The 22080-nt window shown below is 40.3% G+C and overlaps 1 protein-coding gene and 1 pseudogene across 1 annotated transcript; both read right to left on the bottom strand.

The window, feature by feature from the left end:
• Positions 1 to 3287: 3287 nt before the first annotated feature.
• Positions 3288 to 7784, bottom strand: LOC104885115 (heat shock 70 kDa protein 18-like; annotated as a pseudogene).
• Positions 7785 to 8357: 573 nt separating this feature from the next.
• Positions 8358 to 12165, bottom strand: LOC104885114 (heat shock cognate 70 kDa protein). Its single transcript, XM_010669825.2, has 2 exons — positions 11565 to 12165; positions 8358 to 10263 (listed from the first exon to the last, which is right to left on the bottom strand). Exons 1-2 carry the CDS (start codon positions 11779 to 11781, stop codon positions 8585 to 8587), a joined length of 1896 nt encoding a protein of 631 aa, XP_010668127.1. The 5' UTR covers positions 11782 to 12165; the 3' UTR covers positions 8358 to 8584.
• Between the last annotated feature and the right edge of the window lie 9915 nt (positions 12166 to 22080).

Raw genomic sequence — 22080 nt, 5'->3', positions numbered from 1 at the left:
ACAGAACGGTGTAGGCCAAGATTTTTCACCCCATGACCGGCCCATCCAAACCATGAATTTCATAGTCTAGTCTCGGGCCGTGAACTCTCAGTCCGGCCAACTAGGGCCCACGAACCAGCCCGCACTAGTGACCATCTCTACTACTCTCCTTAAATAAGTAGAAATTCATGTAAAGTTCTATCTTTCCTATCATGAATAGCCAAAAAATATTTTGCAATTCCATAAATTTAATGAAATAACTTAAATCATAAATGTATTCAAAATTCATGGGATTTTAACTTCCTACTCAGAACCAAAATTGTTTTATATTTTAGTTGCATATGTTCACAATCTTCACATGTTGTGTTATTCATTTCAAGTTTGCAAGAAAAATAAAATATCTTCTTTTCTATAGTTTGGTCTTGTGTTTGATGAAAATCCAAAATTACTCTCACCTTTCTTTCAAAGTTTGCACAATATCCCCTTGGTTTTACGAAAGTCTCAATTATGCTTATATTATTGGAAAAATGGAAACCAATAATCTCACCTTTTCGAAATCTGAAAACAATCCCACCTTTATACTCCCATCTTCTCAAAATGAGCCTTTTACCGGTTTGTGAAATTGGTAATTTGTTTTAGAAGGTGACTTGCCACGTATCACCTTCTGATTGGTCTTCTCTCCCTTGCCTTTCCATATTTTCTGATTCTCTCACTTCACCACCCCTACCTCCATAACAAACACCATATCACCACCATACCTCCACTCCACCACGACTAACTCCCGCCAACCCACCACCTGAGCACTACCCCACCACAACCCACAACCTCACCTCCTCCCACCACGACTAACTCCCGGCAACCCACAACATGACCACTACCCCACCACAACCCACAGCCCCACCTCATCCCACCACGACTAACTCCCGCCAACCTACCCCCAACCGCTACCCCACCACAACCCACATCCCCACCTCAAAACCTCACTAAAACCAACCGAAACATATCCTACCCACTTGAAAACCCACCCTAGCCACAGCCACTAAAATCCCGCACATTCCACCCAAAACCCAATCTCGATTAGGGTGGCGCAGCGGTCACGGAGGGGGATCGGGGTTCAGGGAAAGGGAATTAGGAGTAGCTAATCTACAAGGGAGGGGGGATTGGGATTCATGGAGGAGGATCGAGGAGCGGGGTTGCGGGACTGCAGTGGAGGGGGGTGGGGACTGGGATTAGGGGTGGTGGTGGTGCCCATGGTGGGAAGAGAGTGGGAAAAGAGACATTAAAGGGAAAAAATAAAAATAAAATAAAATTATAACCTATTAAACAGGTTGGAGATAAAAAGGCTTGTTTTGAGAAAAGTGGGATTGTTTCCAGATTTTGAAAAAGTGGGATTGTTTTGGGCAGAAGTGGCAAAAGTGAGATTATTTGTTTCCATTTTCCCTATATTATTTTTCTTTTCATTAATTTCGTTAGAGACATGTTTTATACTTCCTCCATTCCATTTTAAATGAAACGTTTGCTTTTTCACGCAACCCAATGCGCTTCTTTAGTCATTAATATCTTTAGTTGTGTACACGTAAAAAATATAAAAAATTATAATTTGATAGTATGCATCGAGACGAATCTAACAAGATCCCACTTGACTATGTTTTTTCTTTATATAATAGCGATAAATTGGAGTCAAAATTGATCAATGAATAGTGTCATTTCACCCAATGTTTCATTTAAAACAGAACGGAGGAAGTATATGTTTTCTGATCTCATTTTGAGGTTTGAAGTCGATTTAATTACTTAAGAATTCTTATTATAAAGGGCAAGCGGGTATATAAAAACGTACCCTTTGTCTTGTGGGTATTGTTTTGGTTTCTTAGCATTTGGCTTGGCTATCTGTTATCTCACTAATAAATTGGAAAGCCATAAAGCTATCAAACTCTACAAAACAAGATCGAGATTTGGCATTAAGAGTACAATTAATTCATATATCAAGTGAACTTATCTTGTTTACAGATGCAAAGAGGCTTATCTTGCCAGTTGGCACAACTGTGAAGGATGCTGTTATCAGTGTTCCAGCGTACTTTAATAATTTACAGCGACAAGCGATAAATGATGCTGGATCCATTGCAGGACTAAATTTTATGCGCATTATCAACGAGCCAACATCTGTTGCCATTGCGTATGGCCTTGATTAGAAGGCTGCTGGAACTGGAAGCAATGGCCTTAAAGAGAATGTACTGGTATTTGATCTTGGAGGTGGTCCTTTTGATGCCTCTTGGTTACTATTGAGAACGATGTACTCGAGCTAAAGATTTTGATAGGATAATGATTAAGCGTATGCTGAACTCATGAAGAATAGGCTCTGATGTTATGGTAAGAAGATTCGACTAAAGGACGAGAAAAATGGGGAACATCATAGACAACTAGGCGGTTAGCCTGAAATTTTCTTCTTTCTGATGTTCAAAAGATTGAAGATAAGATGAAAGAACTTGAAAGCATTTGTGACTTGTGAGTCCATTGTAGCAAATATGTCACACTCACAGCAATAGGATGCTGTCACTCAAGTAAGCAACACTGCCCCAAAAGATTGAGATCATAGCAGTAAGAAGAGTGTATCTTCCCCTATCTTATCTTCCTTCGAATCTTTTAGAAGACGAGTGCCACAAATATTACACTATTGAAGAGAGTGTATAATCTTGTTTGTGCAAAGATTAACTTGTAAAAACGCTACTAATTCTATCAATTGTTGTCACCGATTTATCATCACTTGTAGTAATTTTTTCTTTACTCTAGTTTATGAACTTTCGTGACGTGAATTATCCCTTTATTTTTTGAGAAGACATTGTTCAGGGAAGACTCATTCCATTTATCTTGTTACTGCCTTACTCGTAATTTTTTTTCCTCCAGACTACTATTGTATACTTTTTACTTTTGTAACACAACATTACTTCTCACAAGAAGATAAAGAGGATAAAAGCCATATTGTTTCTTAACATTCATCGCTTATAATTGTGCATTATCCAAGACAAGTTGAGATAAGAGAAGCAAACAGAAAAAAGAAGCTCCATAAATCAAACAGAGCAAGAAACTAAAAGTGATCTACAGTAATACTTCCAAGTTGACTAGTTAGATTCATTATAATAAAGAGGTACCAACATTTTTTCCTTTTTCTGAACTGAAAACGGCATACTTCCAATTTCAACTTGCTTGTACTGCAATAACTTCTAATTTGGCGAAAAAAAGGTGTCAAAAGTCAGTGTACTAGATCCAATCACAATCGGAACGAGCACTAGCTACTGCAGGCAAACCGCAGCTTACCACACTTCTGGACGCATCTTAGGAGCAAAATGTCCGCAAAGGATTTCCAGCTCTTTCAACTTCTCCTCGAACTTAGATGCCTCGGCAAGATCAGTCCCTTCCAACCATTGTAATGTCTGCTTGACAGCATCCTTTATCTTCTCCTCATTAATACCAATCTCCACATTCCTGTTATCATTCACAACTTCCCACATGTTATTGGCATAGCTCTGTAAAGCATTCTTAGCTTGCACCCTCTTCCTGTGTTCCTCGTCTTGAACCCTGTATCTTTCAGCAACTTCTACCATTCTCTCTATCTCCTCCTTTTGCAGCTTCCCATGGTAGTTCACAATGGTGATTTGATCCTTGATTCCAGTTCTTGTTTCCTTTGCAGACACATTAAGAATTCCATCAACATCAATTTCAAAGCACACATCAAACTCAATGACACCTTCTGGTTCAGGAGGTAAGTCATAAAGGCAAAACTCGCCCAAGAAATGGTTGTCCAGAGCTATAGGTCTCTCACCCTCATACACCTGGAACCTAACTCTGGTTTGATTGTCCTTAACAGTAGCACGAGTAACATTCTTTTTGGCTGGGATGGTTGTATTCCTCGGTAATATAACATGCAAATCGCCAGTAACATCCTTCACACCAAGAGATAAAGGTGTGACATCCACAAGCACAATATCTTTATTACTCCTACCAACACCACTTAAAACAGAAGCATGGATGGCAGCACCATACGCAACAGCCTCATCCGGGTTAACGCTTTTGCAAAGTTCCTTCCCACCGAAGAAGTCTTTCAACAACTGCTGAACCTTTGGAATACGAGTTGACCCACCAACAAGGACCACATCATGAACTTCATGCTTTTCCATCTTGGCATCTCTTAAGCACATTTCAACAGTGTCTATACAACTCTGAAAGAAATTCATGTTCCATTTCTCGAAACGAGCTCGATTTATAGTTGATGTAAAATCAATGCCCTAAAAAAGGCAATCTATCTCAATACTAGTTTGAACAGTTGCCGAAAGTATCCTTTTGGCTCTCTCTGAAGCAGCCCTCAACCTTCCAAGAGCCCTAGGATTATCACCAATATATTTTTTGTGCTTCCTCTGAAACTCCTCTACAAGATTACTAACCATTCTGTTGTCAAAGTCCCCTCCGCCAAGGTGGGTGTCCCCATTAACAGCTTTGACTATAAATCTACCCTTTTCAATCGCTACCAAGGAAACATCAAATGTCCCACCACCTAAGTCAAATATGAGAATACTTTTTGCAGCGGCATCACAATTGATAGCCTGTGACTAGCATATGCCATGGAGCAGCTGTTGGCTCATTGATGATACGAACAACATTAAGCCCTGCAATGGTGCCAGCATTTTTAGTTGCCTGACGCTGGGAATCATTGAAGTATGCTGGAACTGTGACAACCGCATTCTTCACTACCATGCCAAGGAAAGCCTCGGCAATGTCTTTCATCTTCGAAAGGACCATCGATGAAATCTCCTCCGGAATGAATCTCTTCTCCTCACCCTTATAGGTAACAACAATCATTGGCTTATCTTTACTTCCTGAGCTTGTTCCAGCTCACCTTAAATGGCCACAATTTCATGTCTTCTTGTACAGTTTCATCACTGAATCTCCTACCAATTAGCCTTTTTGCATCTGTCATTGATTAGCATTTATAGAAGATTGTTAGAAGGAATAGAATGCTATAACCAATAAGCATATAGAGGCAGAACATATTTCATAAAGTTCAAGTTTTTTGGTACAAAATCCAACATAATTAATTGACATAATGGAGCTTCGATGAATTGTAAATTATGTAGGTTCCGACATCCATTATAAACATTCATTATAAACCGAAAAAAAACATTCATCATAAACAAAAAATTAATTAGAGTAGTTTTTTTGTCAGCAAAGACAAAGTGGTGCTCTAATTTTCCTCCAAATCTCTCCAATTTAGGAGGAATGGTAATTATTAAAGATGGGATGAAAATGGATGCTTCCTTCCCCCAATACCTTCTGCAAACAAGGGAACTTGTAAGTGTAAGGGTCTATTCTTTTCCACATATTTTTGTTTATCTAAACTTATTTGAACTTATTATTAGACCTTATCTAAACTTATTTAGACCTTGTTTGTGAAAGGATCAAACTTAATATTTGCTATTTTTGTTAAATTAAACTTATTTGAACTTATTAGTTCTTATCTAAACTAATTTTTTATTATAAGAACAAAAAATAAGGTGACAAAACAAACTCTAAATCAAGAATGTGCATATAATTATAGCCATATAACAAAGTCACAAGTTTGAATCCTCCCTTTCTTTCTCTATACCGCCTTCGTGGCTTATATGGATAAAAAAAAAAGTCTAGTTTATCATCATATTCAGTTTACAACTTGACATACTTAAATCTTAGCAAAAATGCAGAAATAAGGTACAAGAGCACAAATAAATAAAATTAAACCAGGAGAGATGAAAAAAAAAAAAGTAACCGTAAATGGTATTGGTGGGGTTCTTGGAGACTTGATTCTTAGCAGCTTCACCAATAAGCCGCTCGGAGTCGGTGAAAGCCACCCAAGACGGTGTCGTACGGTTACCCTGGTCGTTAGTTATGATTTCAACACGACCATGACGCCATACTGCAACACAAGAGTAGGTTGTTCCGAGATCGATTCGACACTGGCCATTCACATTCTCCTACTTTACTTCCCATTTTTGCTGACCCACAAAGAATTTTAAGCTTTCAAAAGCAAGAATTGTACAAGGAAATGGTTGGATGGATCATGGATGTCTTCTCAGTTCCCGAGTTCTGAATATGGTTCGCCAGCCATTTTAAAGTAGGGGGTAACAATTTTCAGGGTAGTTCAACTTTTAATTTCCGCGGGCCTTGATTTGGCTTTTGGCCTATCCCCAATCTCCCTCCACGGCCCCACCCCTCCACCTTCCCAAATACTCCCTCCGTCTTTTTTTATTTGCTACATTTTGCCATTTAGGGGTGTTTCAATTTATTTGCTACATTTGCAAATATTTTCATATATATTACATAAGTCCCACACTTTATTTACAAATTTGCCATCACTCCCTTCTTGATTTTGTAAATGTTTCCATATATAATACATAGGTCCCACAATTTACCTATTTGCTTTTTTGTTAATTCCATTTATGTCAATGGTCCCCACTCCCTCTTTGGTCTTTGTGAAAAAGTACTTGTAGCAAATAAAAAAAGACGAAGGGAGTACTTACTTATTTTCTCTGTTTTTTTTTCTATAGCAGCAATGAGATTTTTACATTATTTACTTATGTGGAGTCTTGTTAGATTCGTCTCGATATGTATTTTACAAATATTGAATTTTTATAATTTTTACTAAAAAGTAATAAAAAATATTAATAATTAAAGTTGTACATTAACAAGCGTGAAAACTCAATTGTTGTGATAGAAAAAGGACTGAGAAAGTATTTCATTTGGACACATTTGTCGAGACACTATTTTTAATATTTATATTTATATTTATCAATAAGCAAAAAGTAGATATTTGGAAAATCGAGCCCCCTAACGGGCGCCCAAAGGCGTTAGATAAGTATTATCATTTTTTATATAGTTACTTAGAGGGTGTTTAGTATATAGAAAAATTTGATGTAGAAGACAGATTCAAATAAGCGTTTCCATTTCTAATTGCTTGATATGAGTGTTAAGTAACAAATACCGTTTTAAGAGGGATTCACAATCCCACCCCCCATTTGTTACCCTTATCAAACTAGTGGAAACAAATCACGTTTCCTTCTTCAATCATAAACCTCTTAATTGTTTTCATTCCATTGAGATATCAAACAACTATGAAAGGTAACAATTATTATTCCATTTCCCCTCCTTATCCAAATCATTTCCATTTTGTTTCCATTAATCATATCAAACGCTCCCTTATTTAATTAATAGTAACATTAATTCTTTTAATAATTTTTCTTTTATAAAGCAAACCAAAAATAAAAAATTCCTCCTTCCTCCTTCTTCTTCCTCTTCCTCTTCCTCTTCCTCCTCCCCATTCATCCATCACCTAATAATCTTATGTCTCCTCTACCATCATCATCAGATTCATCACCAACCACCACACTCTAAGTACAACAACCCCACCCTTAAAATTACCACACCCCCCCGTTTAGGGGTGGCAATGATGCGAGTCGAGTTCGAGTTTGAGTTAGCTCGGGTGGACTCGTTAGCATTTTAAGTCGAGTTTGAGTGGAGTCGAGCTCACTCGAGTCAAGTTTCGACCGAGTTTTGTTCGAGCTTTGACCGAGTAGATTTCGAGTCGGGTCGGTTTTGAGCCAAGTCGTTCACCAAAATCTAAAGTCAAGCTCGAGTTTTATTCGAGATCACTCGAGTCGAGCTTTGACCGAGTTGTCTCATTTAATTGCCACCCCTACCCAATATAGCCACCAAAACCCCAATACCACTAGCCCACCACCTCTACACGAAAACCCATGAACCTCACCATCAGAAAAAACCATCGATCTTAAAAGCCCACTACCAACCACCTCCATGAACCACCCAAGCCCTTCTCTTTTTTTACGGTTCTGCCCCCGCCCCTGCCACGACGTCAATCTCCCTCTCTTAGGATCTTTTCACCGCCACTAACGCTCCTTTTCGACACCACCACACACCACTACTTTCTCCCTCTATAATTCCTCTCATCAAACTTAAACCTTTTTGTTTTTTGTAGAAAAAGAAAAAACCTATTCAATTTCTATTCTAATTAAAAGGTATTTTATCGTTAAAAAGTAATTTATTTTAGACTATGATTAATATAGATAAGATATATTAGTATTATCTAATGTCCGGGAGCGCTTGTTAACATTTGCCTTTATATTTATATCAATGACATTTTACAGTCAATTTTTCTTATTTTGACGACAGTTCGCATAGTTTTACTATTACTCCGTAAAGATGGGGAGGTAGTGTGCAAAAACTTGACCAACGCTTCCATAACTTCTTCATAAGTGTAATGCTTCCCTTAGCCTTAGCTTATCGGCTACACCTGCTAGTAAGCTATTTCAAATTATACGTGAGTAAACAACATATAGTCAGACATAAGTATATTATAGCATTGAAAGAAAAGCAGAGATTTTTTTCCACAGCCAACAACAAATGGACAATAACTGAAAATCTATAATACTACTATAATGAACCAAATGACCCGAACTTGAAAATATCAAAAATTTCAGTAAATTCTTCTATCTGGGAATCTAAAAGTTCAAAAGCAACAGTGATTACTTCAATATGAAATCTAAAAGACTTGGATTTATCCTCTTCACTGCATCTTAGAAACAATCGGCTTGCACATTTTCTGAAGCTCCTCTAGCTTGTCCTCGTACTTGGCAGCCTCAAAAACTTCCTCCGAATAACAGTCTAGCCACTGCAGTGTTTGCTCAATCGCATCTGTCATCTTCTTTTTGTCCTTGGCTCCAATATTCTTCCCACAATCTTTCAACATTTCCCACATCTCATTAGCATAATCCTCCAATGTGTTCTTAGCTTTCACCATCTTCTCATGATCCTCGTCCTGAGCCTTAAACTCCTTGGCTTCTTTCATCATCTTCTCTACCTCTTCCTTTGACAGCCTGCTGCGGTTAGTAATTGTGATTTCATTCCGATTCCCAGAGCTCATGTCCTCAGCTGATACATTCAAAATGCCATTTACATCAATCTCAAAGCAGACATTTATCAATGTTGAATCTTTGGCTGATGATCCAATGCCTGAAAGTTCAAAAACTCCCAAGAAATTGTTGTCTTGGGTTTTCTGCCTCTCACCCTCATAGACAGGGATTTCCAGGATAGAGGCATTGGAAGAGTCAGTAGCTTCACTCATAAGTTTCTTTGTTTTTATAGCTCCATATACGCGCTCTTGTTTTGTTGGAATGGTTGTATTTCTCGGAATAACAACAGACATATTGCCATATCCAATTTCTACACCAAGCGACAGAGGGATAACATCAACAAGAACCATATCTTTGCTAGATGTATCAACTGCACCGCACAAAATCCCGCCATGAATGGCTGCCCCATGAGCAACAGCTTCATCAGGATTAATGCTTCTGCACAGCTCCTTGCCACCAAAGAAATCCTGCAGCAACTGTTGAACTTTTGGAATCCGAGTTGACCCCCCTACAAGTACAACATCATCAACCTCACTCCTTTCCATCTTAGCATCCCTCAAACACTGGTCAACAAGGTCCATACACTTTTTGAATAAATCCATATTTAGCTTATCAAATCGAGCACGAGTTATGGTTGATGTAAAATCAATTCCTTCATGAAGGCAATCAATCTCGATTGTTGTTTGTGCAATGGATGAGAGTGTTCTTTTAGCTCTCTCAGCAGCAGCTCTTACTCGCGCAAGACACCTAGGGTTCCCACTCATGTCCTTCTTGTGCTTCGTCCTAAACTCCTCCACCAAGTAACTCACCATTCTGTTGTCAAAATCCCCCCCACCTAGGTGAGTGTCCCCACCTACTGCTCTCACTTCAAATATATCATTCTCAATTGTGACTAATGACACATCAAAAGTCCCACCCCCAAGATCAAAGACCAAGATATTCTTCGCAGACGTTCTAGAATCCTTGTCAAGACCATAAGCAACAGCAGCAGCAGTAGGCTCATTGATAATACGCAAGACAGTAAGCCCAGCAATCGAACCGGCATCTTTAGTTGCCTGACGCTGAGAGTCATTGAAATAGGCAGGTACAGTGATAACAGCATTTTTCACTGTTGAGCCAAGATAGGCCTCTGCAGTCTCTTTCAACTTCATAAGCACCATTGAAGAAATCTCCTCTGCAGCAAATTGCTTCTCTTCACCCTTGTATGTAACTGCAATAAGTGGCTTTATTGCTTCACCACTATCAGGACCAGCAACGACCTTAAAAGGCCATAGTTTCATGTCATTCTGTACACTTTCATCATCAAATCTTCTACCAAGAAGCCTCTTTGCATCTGTTATTTAGTATAAAATACTAAAATGTAAGAAAGATTGGACTCTATGCAAAAACAATTCTAGTACAACTTCAGAATTTAAGTATTTGTTTCGCATTAGAATTAACGCTAATTCTCTTCGTCAAACTTTCAGCAGCAAAGTTACATTCAAAACAATATCCACATCAAATTTCTTACCTCTCTTCACAGAACTAACACGCGGATTACATATTTGCATTGAAACTGAATTACACGGGATATTTAGCAAGCTATTCCAAAAAAATATAATGCAGATATGTTCACATTGCTGTGTATATACATCAAATGACTAAACAGTTCCTACAATTTAGCATAGAAGAATAAGTCTTGACATTGAATCTAACTTTATCCCAGAACCTCATTGCTAGAAGTAAAATCCTGAAAGGAGAGGTTGGAAATCATCATTGGATATTTAGTGAAAACCTAAATTCAGCAGCATTCTACATATGTAGATCAGTGTTTGTACAAAAAACAACATAGCACCGAGTAAATAAACTCGGCTGTGAAACAACGAATCAACCAAAAACCATATAAGCACTTGAGCAGAACAAAATATTTTCTACTTATTCTGTTATTCATAAGTACAAGGTAAACTAGCACCAACTAAATCCTTGTCATTTAATCCTATAATGGACTCGCGAGGCCTCTAGACAAGCCCTCAACAAAATATTCATCATTTTTGCTTCATAGTTTGAAGTAGTTTCAGTCCATAAACGAAGTGATGAAGTAGGTAGCGAAAAAAGCACTAGTTAAAGTTTTCAGATGTTCAACATGTTCCTAGCTATTGCGTAGAGACTTATCTAGAGGAATGTATTAGTAATGACAACATGGTTTGCTCCCATGAGCTGTATGATACTAGTATTTAAACTTTAATGCATCCATTTTTCACCAAAAAAAAAAAGTTTTCAGATGTTAAACTTTAACTAACATATATGGTAAGCATATTTTAGTAAAGATTGAATTTTATACTTCAATAAAAGTAACTTTAAACAGTAGAATCTTTTTAGATAACTTTTTAAATCAGGTGGTTAAAGAATGAACCAAATATTGTCAAATTTACCATAACATGTTAGATGAGAATATCGATTCGGGATATATAAAAGCATCAATGAAGTAACTAGTAACGCATTCAACTATAGAATAAAAATCCATCCAAATTCTTTCAAATTCCTATTAAAAAAGGATGTTATTTTTCTTACTAATTCTTTCACATTCTTCGAAAAATACAATCTTTTTTTTTTAAAAAAAACATAAAATTAAGCGAAATAAAAGGAAAAACAAACCAAAGATAGTGTTCGTAGGGTTTCTGGAAAGTTGGTTTTGTGCAGCTTCACCAATAAGGCGTTCGGTATCAGTGAAAGCGACCCAAGACGGCGTCGTTCTGTTACCCTGATCATTGGTGATAATTTCAACACGATTATGGTTCCAAACTCCTAAGCATGAGTAAGTGGTCCCAAGATCGATTCCTATCACCGGCGATTCTATGTCTTTAACTCCCATTGAACAAAACAAACTTTCGGCACTCTAACTAGTGTAGTGTAGAGAAAGAAGCAGGGAACAGATGAAGAGAAAGGAAATTGCTCTGTGTGTTTCAGGGGGTGTAGAGTTGTAGTACTAGGAGAATACTACCTAAAGCTTTATAATTTATATGCACTCTTTTTCTGAAATGGCTTTTGAAATCCCCGAACCAAGGTGCTGATTTTGGGAAATGAAACCTAGAGTATAGACTATGGTGATCGTCGAGAATCGAAAAGTGGAGTTAAAGTGCAATTGGAATTTTTCAATTTTTTTTTTTTATGAGAGGGACTGAGTAGATATTTTGAAAGTTGAGTTGGAGTTTTAAGAAAATTATCCTTTGTTTTTTAACTGTTTAATCCTTATAGTTTGGACTTTTTTTTTGTTTTGTGAACTGAACGATCAAGGTGTCCACCTAAATACCACCAACAGCAATGATTAATCCTCTCATCCCAAGTACTCTAATTAAGGATAAATGATGTAGGCTCTGTTCTTTTGAATCGAGGAAAAGTAAACTAAAATAAGCTGAAATGTAGAGAGTAATTGAAATGAACTGAAAATAGATCTAAAAGAACAGGGCCTTAACAATTAAGATATTGTCTACGTATTTTTTTTATACGTTAAGGAGGACCCGAGTTGGAGAGAATAGAGGGAAATCCAACATTGATAGGGGTGAGAATTGATTCCATAATCCCAAGGATTGAAGATGATGCCTACAATATTAGGTTAACACATGCTGCTTATATTAGCTAGGTATGGACTCGAGTGCACATTGAACATTGTGAACCTGTCACAAGATTAAAGCCCTTATGCACTTATAAATAGAATACACAAGCTATCCAAAATTTTAGCTACTCGCAAATCGGGTACTAGATTTTATCAGCTTGAGTGATAATGTACCAAAAGTAGAGTTAAGTACACAACTAGGTACTAAACTTTACCTTTTGTTTCAGTTTGGATACTCAATTTTCAAAAGTTCCAGTTTGGGTACTCGTTTTGGACGTCCGATACTTTTTGGAGAAAATATGTTAAATGCCCCATTTAATGCGTTTTTCTAGTCGTGTGTGAGACACGGACCGCCACCTAATCATTATCATCATTTGTGCAATTTTTTGGGCGGATTTTATTAACTCCTTGTCTTCCTTCGTTGTACTTATAACTTGTTTCCTTCTCATTCACTATTTATTTAACTCATTGCTATCTTTGTCGTCTTCATTTACTCCATATTTTAACAGAGCATGTGGCCAACATCACCACCAAAAAAAATTTCAAGAGTAACTGAGAATTCTGAACAAGGTATATTCTTCATTTACTTATTTTTTTAACAATTTTTCATTTATGTCTTTTGATGGTAATTTATGTTTTCCTTTTTGGTTGTTGTGTTTGGTGGAGTAAAAGTTGTTTTTGGCTTTGCACGCATTGATTCTTGTTAAAAAGTTGTTTTTTGGAACTAGTTTAACCTAATTTTGTTAAATTTATTTGTTTGATGTTGTTAATTATGTTTAGGGTTTGATAATTAGGGTGAATTTAGAAAGGAAAATTTGTCTGGAATAATCCCACCTTTGGGCGATCTTCTGAAAAAATGGACGGTTCATATGTTGTGAAGAGTCATCTCCTCGCACAGTTTAAGAGTTCTAGTACAAATGATCTCCATGACCCAACCCCTACACTTTTCCTTTGTTCCTCCCACCAACTGTCTCCCAATACAGCAAATCAGGATTCGGCTGTGACCCATGAGTGGTACAATCATCCAGTTTTTTGTTGTATGTCTCCTGCATTTGGTTAAACAATATGGTCTAAAATGAGCTAAAATGACCTATATTTGATTCTAACTTGCCTATATTTTGTAATTTCAAGTAAAACTACAATCCAACACATTAAACTGAGTATATATATGATGTTTTAGGTGTTTATAACTCAAGCAAACTTAAAACTATTTATTTTCACGCATTTTCAAGCAATATGGGCTAAAATGAGCTAAAGTACCTATATTTGGTTCTAACTTGCCTATATTTTGTAATTTCAATCAAAACTACAATCCAACACATTAAACTAAGTATATATATATATATATATATATATATATATGATGTTTGAGGTGTTTATAACTCAAACTAGCTGAAAATTTTCATCATTTTCAAGCAATATGGGCCAAAATGAGCTAAATGACCTATATTTGGTTATAACTTGCCTATATTTTGTAATTTCAATCAAAACTACAATCCAACAGATTAAACTAAGTATATATATATATGATGTTTGAGGTGTTTGTAACTCAAACTAACTTAAAACTACTCATTTTCATCATTTTCAAGCAATATGGCCTAAAATGAGCTAAAATGACCGATATTTGGTTCTAACTTCTAACTTGCCTATATTTTGTAATTTCAAGCAAAAACTACAATGCAACACATTAAACTAAGTATATATATGATATTTTGGGTGTTTATAACTCAAACTAATTTAAAACTACTCATTTTCATCATTTTCAAGCAATATGGCCTAAAATAAGGAGAATAAAAAGTTCCAATATACTTTAAAATGGACGAAGAAAGGAGGTTAGAATACTTATTTTGGTGTCGATCAAAGTTTTAATTGGTATAAAAATTACGGTGATGTAGTCGTGTTCGATACCACTTATTTTGGTGTCCGGCTCAAAATTTTGATTGGTATGACATGCATTGTGGGATTTTTGTTGGGATCGACAATCATGGAAAAACTATTTTGTTCGGGTGTGCGCTCCTCCGTAATGAGACAACTGCTACTTTTTCATGGTTAATGAAGGTATGAATTTAAATTGTTTTCCTGAGATATAAAAATCTATCACACACATTTTCATGGTGCTTTAACTTACTAAATATTTTCTTATCATTGGTAAAATAGACATTTGTTAGTATAATGAAGCATCCACCAAAGATCATTACCACTGATGATCAAGACCCTTGGATGTCTAAAGCAATTGCATAAGAAATGCCAACTACAAAACATATATATCTATTGTATATGACATATCACATCAAAATTTAGCTCTTGGTTTGTAGCTCTTCTACGGGAGGATTGTCACAAATGGTGTGCTGATTTTTACAAGATGTATAAGTTGACTGATCTAGAAGAGTTTGAACGTAGTTTGACTCTGATTTTTGCAAAGTACAATTTGCAAGAAAATAAACATGTCCATGGCTTGTACAATGTGAGATATTTTTGGGCACCGGCTTATCTTAGAGATAATTTTTTCGGAGGCATGATAACCACTGGAAGATTAGAGAGCATTAACGCTTTTATTAAGAGATTTGTTTCCTCTCATGTATCTTTGGTTGATTTTGTGAAACAGTTTCAGTTACTTCTTATTTTAAATTGTATTTTAATGCTCTTATGACATTTACATAGGGATCTAATTAATTAGAATTTCTTGTTTTGAATTTTCAGATGGCCCTAGTTGTTCAAGAAATTTGTCAAGGACACTCACATAACAATATGGTTGCTACACTTAAACCCATCACTACGAAAACAAAATCACCCTTAGAAGGTCAAGCTCTTGAAGTCTTTACTCCATTTGCCTTCAAAAAGTTTCAAGATGAATTTTCTGCATCTAGTCAGTATTCTACGTGTGGAAAGTCATGTCTTCATAGTAAGATTTTTTGAAGGGGAAAAGGGTATAACCCGTAGTGTAGCGATATATATATTATGGGCCGTTCTCCGATTTCTTGGAAGACGAAGAAACAACATACTGTTTCTCGATTGTCTGTCGAAGCTGAATATCGCTCCATGGCCAATATCACGTGTGAATTGAAATGGTTGAAGGGGTTGCTTCTCAGTTTGGGTATTCATCATCCCAAGTCCATTCCCCTTTTTTTGTGATAGTCAATCTACGCTTCACTTAGCTCAGAATCCTGTTTTCCATGAACGCACAAAGCATATTGAGGTGGATTGTCATTTTGTGCGTGATGCGATTATTGATGGTCTCATTGAGCCTTCTTATGTCTCTACTAAGGCTCAGCTTGCTGATATCTTCATCAAGGCTAGCTCTTTGGCAAAACACAGTTTGATCTTCTCTTGTCCAAGTTATTGGGCATTTTCGATCCCTCCCCTGCTCCAATAACTTGAGGGAGGGTGTAGCGATATATATATTATGGGCGTGTATACTTAGCTAGCATTGTATTCTAGTTGGGTTTCCTATTTTATTGTAACCTATATATATTGTGAAGATATCAATGATAAAGCAAGCTTTTCACCCTATCTCAATATTCTACACGTAGAGTTTATTAGGACAGGACAACAATGTTATGCTGTTGTAAATTTTGAATTTTGGTGTATACTTTGTCGTCATATATTTCGGGTGTTGCTGCATAATGATTGTTTCAAGATCCTTTCCGCCTACCTACATACCTCAAAGATGGCATTGTGATACATTGAAAATTACTACTGAAAATCATGAGGTAACAAGGGATGACATAATTTTCGAAGAAGAATTTGAAACTTTACACAATGACATTGGAGATAGCGGGGTGAATGCGCTATTTCCTCCCAAATGCAAAACACGTACAGGGTCGTCCACCAAAGAGGCGAGAACGGGGTGGAAAAGAATTGGGGAAGAAGAAAATTAAGAATTGTTCCATATGTAAGCAGCCCATACTAAACTAACATGTCCTCACAAAGAAAATGTGTTTTCTTTGAATAATATGAATGAAGCTGCTACATCTACCTCACCAAAGCAAAAGAAACAAAAGATGATGGCGACATATTTAGATTTAAATCCTATCTTTAGTCTGAAGTGTTAGGTAATCTGTCAAATTTTAAATCTCAAAATTTCTTAGTATTATATTTGTTAGTATTATTTTCTTTTTAGAAGTGATTAAATAGTTCCACTTTCAATCTGGGTCACAACAATTTATTGTTGTACTTACAAATTTTTATTTATTTATTATCGTACTTTGGTAGGAAATGGAAAGCATGTTGTACTACCTGATCAAAGCTCAAAAGGACTTGATGAATCAATATTGAAGATTATATTCTTGATGAATCAATATTGAAGCCATGCATTAGTTTAGTGAAAAGTGGAAAGCTTTTTATGGGAATAAAGTTGTACAAATTAAGGCTGTAATTTTTGTTGCAACAATTTGGTTTGATGTAATTTTTTCTTCTTTCAATGGATCAATTTATGCATATTAGTGACAACTTATTTTATTAATAGTATTACATTAAATGATTTATTTTCTTTAAATAAGTATACTACTCCCTCCGTCCCAAAATATAGTTCCCATTTCCCTTTTTTCACGGTAATTTATGCAAGTTGGGATAGTAAAGATTTTTTGTTTATTTAAATAAATGTGGTATGGAAAAAGATGATTTTAGGAGAGAGAATGGAGATAATTGGTGAAAGAGCATTAATTGTAACATTTAAGTTGAATAAATAAAGGAAAAAACAAATTTCAAGAAGCAAATAAATGATGGGACACGATTTTTCTAGACAAATTACGGAAAAATATGGAACTAAATATGAAAATGGGAACACTCAAAATAGAAATGGGAACTGTTTCTGTCTAGAAATTAATGTTAATGGTCTGTGCTGAACAAGTCCTTAGGTCCGAGCTGGGCTGGATATCAGTTCACCGGGAACCTGCAAAACACAGAAAAACTACCCCGGGGGTTGTTCCGGGATCGCCCCTCCGTCGCTCAAGTCAGTTGATGATTGAGGTAGAGAGAGAGTCTAGAGTGAGAAGCTCAAGTTAGTTAGGTGAGTATTCAATACCTTTGCATTGATGGGACAAGAGGTATTTATAGTGGTGAGAATTTCCATAAAGTGGTGTGCTGGACATGACAGCTCACTTGGGATTGGTGATACCTTTTCATAGGGTGATTCTGGTGGGACCCACGATCCTTAGGTGGCGGTGCCACGTGGCATGATTTCCTTGGAAGGATTTAATGGGCCCAAACATTTAGCCCCACGCCGGGAAGGGGCAGAAGGGCCGTCCGACCGGGTGAAGCCCCTTGGTGGCGTAGAATTCCCTCATCTGACCAACCTTAGTAGGGAAAGCCAGAAGGAGACCAGGTCGGACATGCGCCGACCAGGTCTTTGATCCGCAGGTCCAATTAGACCGACCTCCATGGAGGGAGGTCAGAAGGAGACCAGGTCGGGAAGGCGCCGACCAGGTCCATGACATTCGCCGGTTCAATTAGGCCGACCTCCATGAAGGGAGGCCAAAAGGAGACCAGGTCGGGAAGGCGCCGACCAGGTCCATGATATTCGCCGGTTCAATTAGGCCGACCTCCATGAAGGGAGGCCAAAAGGAGACCAGGTCGGGAAGGCGCCGACCGGGTCCATGATATTCGCCGGTTCAATCAGGCCGACCTCCATGAAAGAGGGGGTCAGAAGGAGACCAGGTCGGGAAGACGCCGACCAGGTCTGAGATTCGCCGGTTCAATTAGGCCGACCTCCATGAAGGGAAGCCAAAAGGAGACCAGGTCGGGGAGGCGCCGACCGGGTCCTCTTAGCCCCAAGTAGCTCGGACAGGGGCTAACAAGCCCTGGAGAGACTGACCAGGTGCTCCTTAGCACTTAGCAACATTAGCTAAGCGAAGGGAACAAGCAGGGACCTGGTCGGGCGAAGGGTGATGGAGCCCCAACTTGACCGACCGGGTTCCAGATTGGAGGATGCTGCTCGGACAGGGGCTAACAAGCCCTGGAGAGACTGACCAGGTGCTCTCTAGCACTTGGCAACATTGGCTAAGTGAAGGGAACAAGCAGAGACCTGGTCGGGCAAAGGGTGATGGAGCCCCAACTTGACCGACCGGGTTCCGGATTGGAGGGTGTTGCTCGGACAGGGGCTAACAAGCCCTGGAGAGACCGACCAGGTGTTCCCTAGCACTTAACAACATTGGCTAAGTGAAGGGAACAAGCAGAGACCTGGTCGGGCAAAGGGTATGAAGCCCCAACTTGACCGACCGGGTTCCGGATTGGAGGGTGCTGCTCGGACAGGGGCTAACAAGCCCTGGAGAGACCGACCAGGTGTTCCCTAGCACTTAACAACATTGGCTAAGTGAAGGGAACAAGCAGAGACCTGGTCGGGCAAAGGGTGATGAAGCCCCAACTTGACCGACCGGGTTCCGGATTGGAGGGTGCTGCTCGGACAGGGGCTAACAAGCCCTGGAGAGACCGACCAGGTGTTCCCTAGCACTTAACAACATTGGCTAAGTGAAGGGAACAAGCAGAGACCTGGTCGGGCAAAGGGTGATGAAGCCCCAACTTGACCGACCGGGTTCCGGATTGGAGGGTGCGGCTCGGACAGGGGCTAACAAGCCCTGGAGAGACCGACCAGGTGTTCCCTAGCACTTAACAACATTGGCTAAGTGAAGGGAACAAGCAGAGACCTGGTCGGGCAAAGGGTGATGAAGCCCCAGCTTGACCGACCGGGTTCCGGATTGGAGGGTGCTGCTCGGACAGGGGCTAACAAGCCCTGGAGAGACCGACCAGGTGTTCCCTAGCACTTAACAACATTGGCTAAGTGAAGGGAACAAGCAGAGACCTGGTCGGGCAAAGGGTGATGAAGCCCCAACTTGACCGACCGGGTTCCGGATTGGAGGGTGTTGCTCGGACAGGGGCTAACAAGCCCTGGAGAGACCGACCAGATGCTCCCTAGCACTTAGCAAACTTGGCTAAGTGAAGGGTGCGAGTAGAGACCTGGTCGGACGGGGTGATGGAGCCCCAACTTGACCGACCGGGTGTTGAATTGACGCTTGTAAAGCCCGAGAGGGTGGCTTTGAGCTGGAAGCCAGTGGCCTGCCACATGGCGCTTCTCAGCTGGGTAGTTGAGCTGGATGGGACTTTCTGGAAATTTTGACGTTTCATCTTCCATTGGCCATGTGGAGGCACCTGATAGGTTTTTGGAGAGACGCGTCCCGAGGCACGCCTATATATTTGTACGGAGAGGAGAGAGAATTCATTTGTGCAAAATCTTCTAAAAATTCTTCACTTTCTCTCTCTAAAAGCTCTCGCTTCTCTCTAAGTTTCTGCAATTTCTCCGGTTTCCGTCGTCCGACCAGGTACGCTCTTGCTTTTTTAGTTTTATTTCGCTTTTTCTTTTCAATAACCTCGGCCGACTCCCTTGTCAATACAATAATGGGAGAATCGTCCGAGTCGGTGACACCTCCGACCTCACCTCCCTACAATCGGTTCGAGGAGGTGAGGGGGATGGGAATAACGTTGGTGTCGACCTTAATAAGTTGCCCCAACCCTCGGCCGTTCCTGACGCGGTTCTGCTTCCGAGCCCCTCATCGTCACTAGAGGAAGAGGCCGAGGACGCTGTTCCCTTCCCTTGGGAAGTGTCCCTGGCCTTTTCTTCTAAAGCCAGTTACTTAGATAAATACCTTGCTGATGGTGTAGTGAGGGTGACGATGTCGGATAGCGAAGAATTGTCAACCTCTGGCCGACCGGAGTTTCCTGACCCGGATCCGAAGGAGGACCGGGGTCTAAGTTTCCGCTCCCTGCTTGATGAAGGCCTCTTGAGGACCCGAGGGGGCAGGCTGCAAGGTTTCAGATAAGGGACCCTATATGCTTGTCCGACCAGAGGCCCATCATACTGTTCTCACTCCCCTCCGGGCTGTACCGCGGTTTATTACAAGTCTATGGAGATGGGGCTCCGGTTTCCATTGACTCCTTTGTGAAGGAACTCCTCAACGCCTACAATCTGTGCATAAGTCAAATCTCTCCGAACTCTTGGGGAAGTATTGTTGCTGTTCAGACAGTATGCGCTATGCTGAGCGTCCGACCAACCATCAGACTATGGCGAATATGTTTAAGCTGGTCGAGATGTCGGCTGGGACAATGGCCAGGTTGGTGGTATTTCAAGCCCGACAGGGTACAAGGTGGTGCTGACTGCCCACTTCTCAGAAAGGGTTTAGAGAGGAGTTTGCCTTCATCTTTTTGGAGGGGACTGGGGATCCCACAGTCCGACCGGATGTCGAACCCAACCACGAGCTTAACTTTAGGGTTCCGGAGATGTCCGAGGAGGAAGCCATTGCGGCATTTACTACAAACCGAGGCCCAAATGTTCAAGGGGGGAGGTTTAGTGCCAGCAACTGGATCCGAGCTGCCGCTTTTCAAGAGCGAGCACTTGCTTCGCGGTCGGGCTAGCCGGACATTTCCCCGGGGTAATCGGCCGAGGGGGTTGTTTAACTTGTTTTTTTGTTTGCACTTGCAATTTCTCATATTTGGTTGTCTTTGCAGCTTGCTCTTTGACGCGTCTTTGGAATCCGACCCGAAATGGCTGAGAAGTTAAACTATGCAGCAATGAGGGCGGCCCAGCTCAAAGCTGAGTTGAAGGCAAGAAAATCGGAGTTCCCAACCCTCCAAAGGTATGTCTCGGGTTTTGCCGAGTACTTTTTCTTGCTAGTTCCGAGCTGATCTTGAAACTTTGCAGGATCCGTCGAAGCCCAAGGCTTCAAGAAGAAAAGAGCGGGATCCCAAAAGGTGGCCAAGACCGAGAAGGCGTGGCCAAGTCCAGGACGAAAAGGCTAAAAAGGCCAAATCGTCGAAGTCAATAGTCCCGACCGGAGGAGCGGGCAGACAGGTCGAGGGGACTCGGATTTCGGTCCACTCTGAGGATTTCCGACCGGTTCAGAGCCTCAATATACACCGGCCACCCTCGCCTCATGATGACCCGGAGGAGCTCAACCTCGCGTGGCCAAACCGTTCGCCGAATTGGATGCCCACGGGCTCGACACCCGTGGATGAATGCGGTCGAGTGCCTGTACAGTCCCACCGACCGGGAGTACATTGCGCAGTCCAGCGGCCCGGAGGAGACGAACGACCTCTTCCGCAGCTGGGTTGAGGTGAGCCCCTTTCGCTTTTAACTTCGCTATTTTTCTTGCCAAGTACTGAACCTTTTTGTTATTGTAGTTTTCTGCTCGGCTTGTCAATGTGGCTCGGAACAAAGTGCACTTGGCCGACAAGGTCTCCGACTTGGAGGCTCGAGGCAAGAAGCACTATGAGGAGCTCCGCGCTGCAAGGAGGGCCAAAGGATAGCTGAGGCCGACCTCGTCAAGCCAAACGCTGCATCGACCGGGACCAAAAGGACTTCAAGGCCGAGCGGGAGCAGTGGGACTTGGCTAAGCAGAAACTCATCAAGGAGAGGGATGAGGCTGTGATTGCCAAGACTGCTGCCGAGGCCCGAGTGGTGGAGGCGGAGAGCCAAATCACCCAGCTGCGATTCCAACTTGCGAGCTGGAGAAGGCTCCCAAGACCGAGGACCAATGGTTTGCGGGTTGGAAGGAGACCAAGGCCTGCGAA

The sequence above is a fragment of the Beta vulgaris genome, chromosome 1, assembly GCF_026745355.1.
Source record: "Beta vulgaris subsp. vulgaris cultivar EL10 chromosome 1, EL10.2, whole genome shotgun sequence".
Taxonomy (NCBI): domain Eukaryota; kingdom Viridiplantae; phylum Streptophyta; class Magnoliopsida; order Caryophyllales; family Amaranthaceae; genus Beta; species Beta vulgaris.
This window is presented reverse-complemented; position numbering and strand designations above follow the sequence as displayed.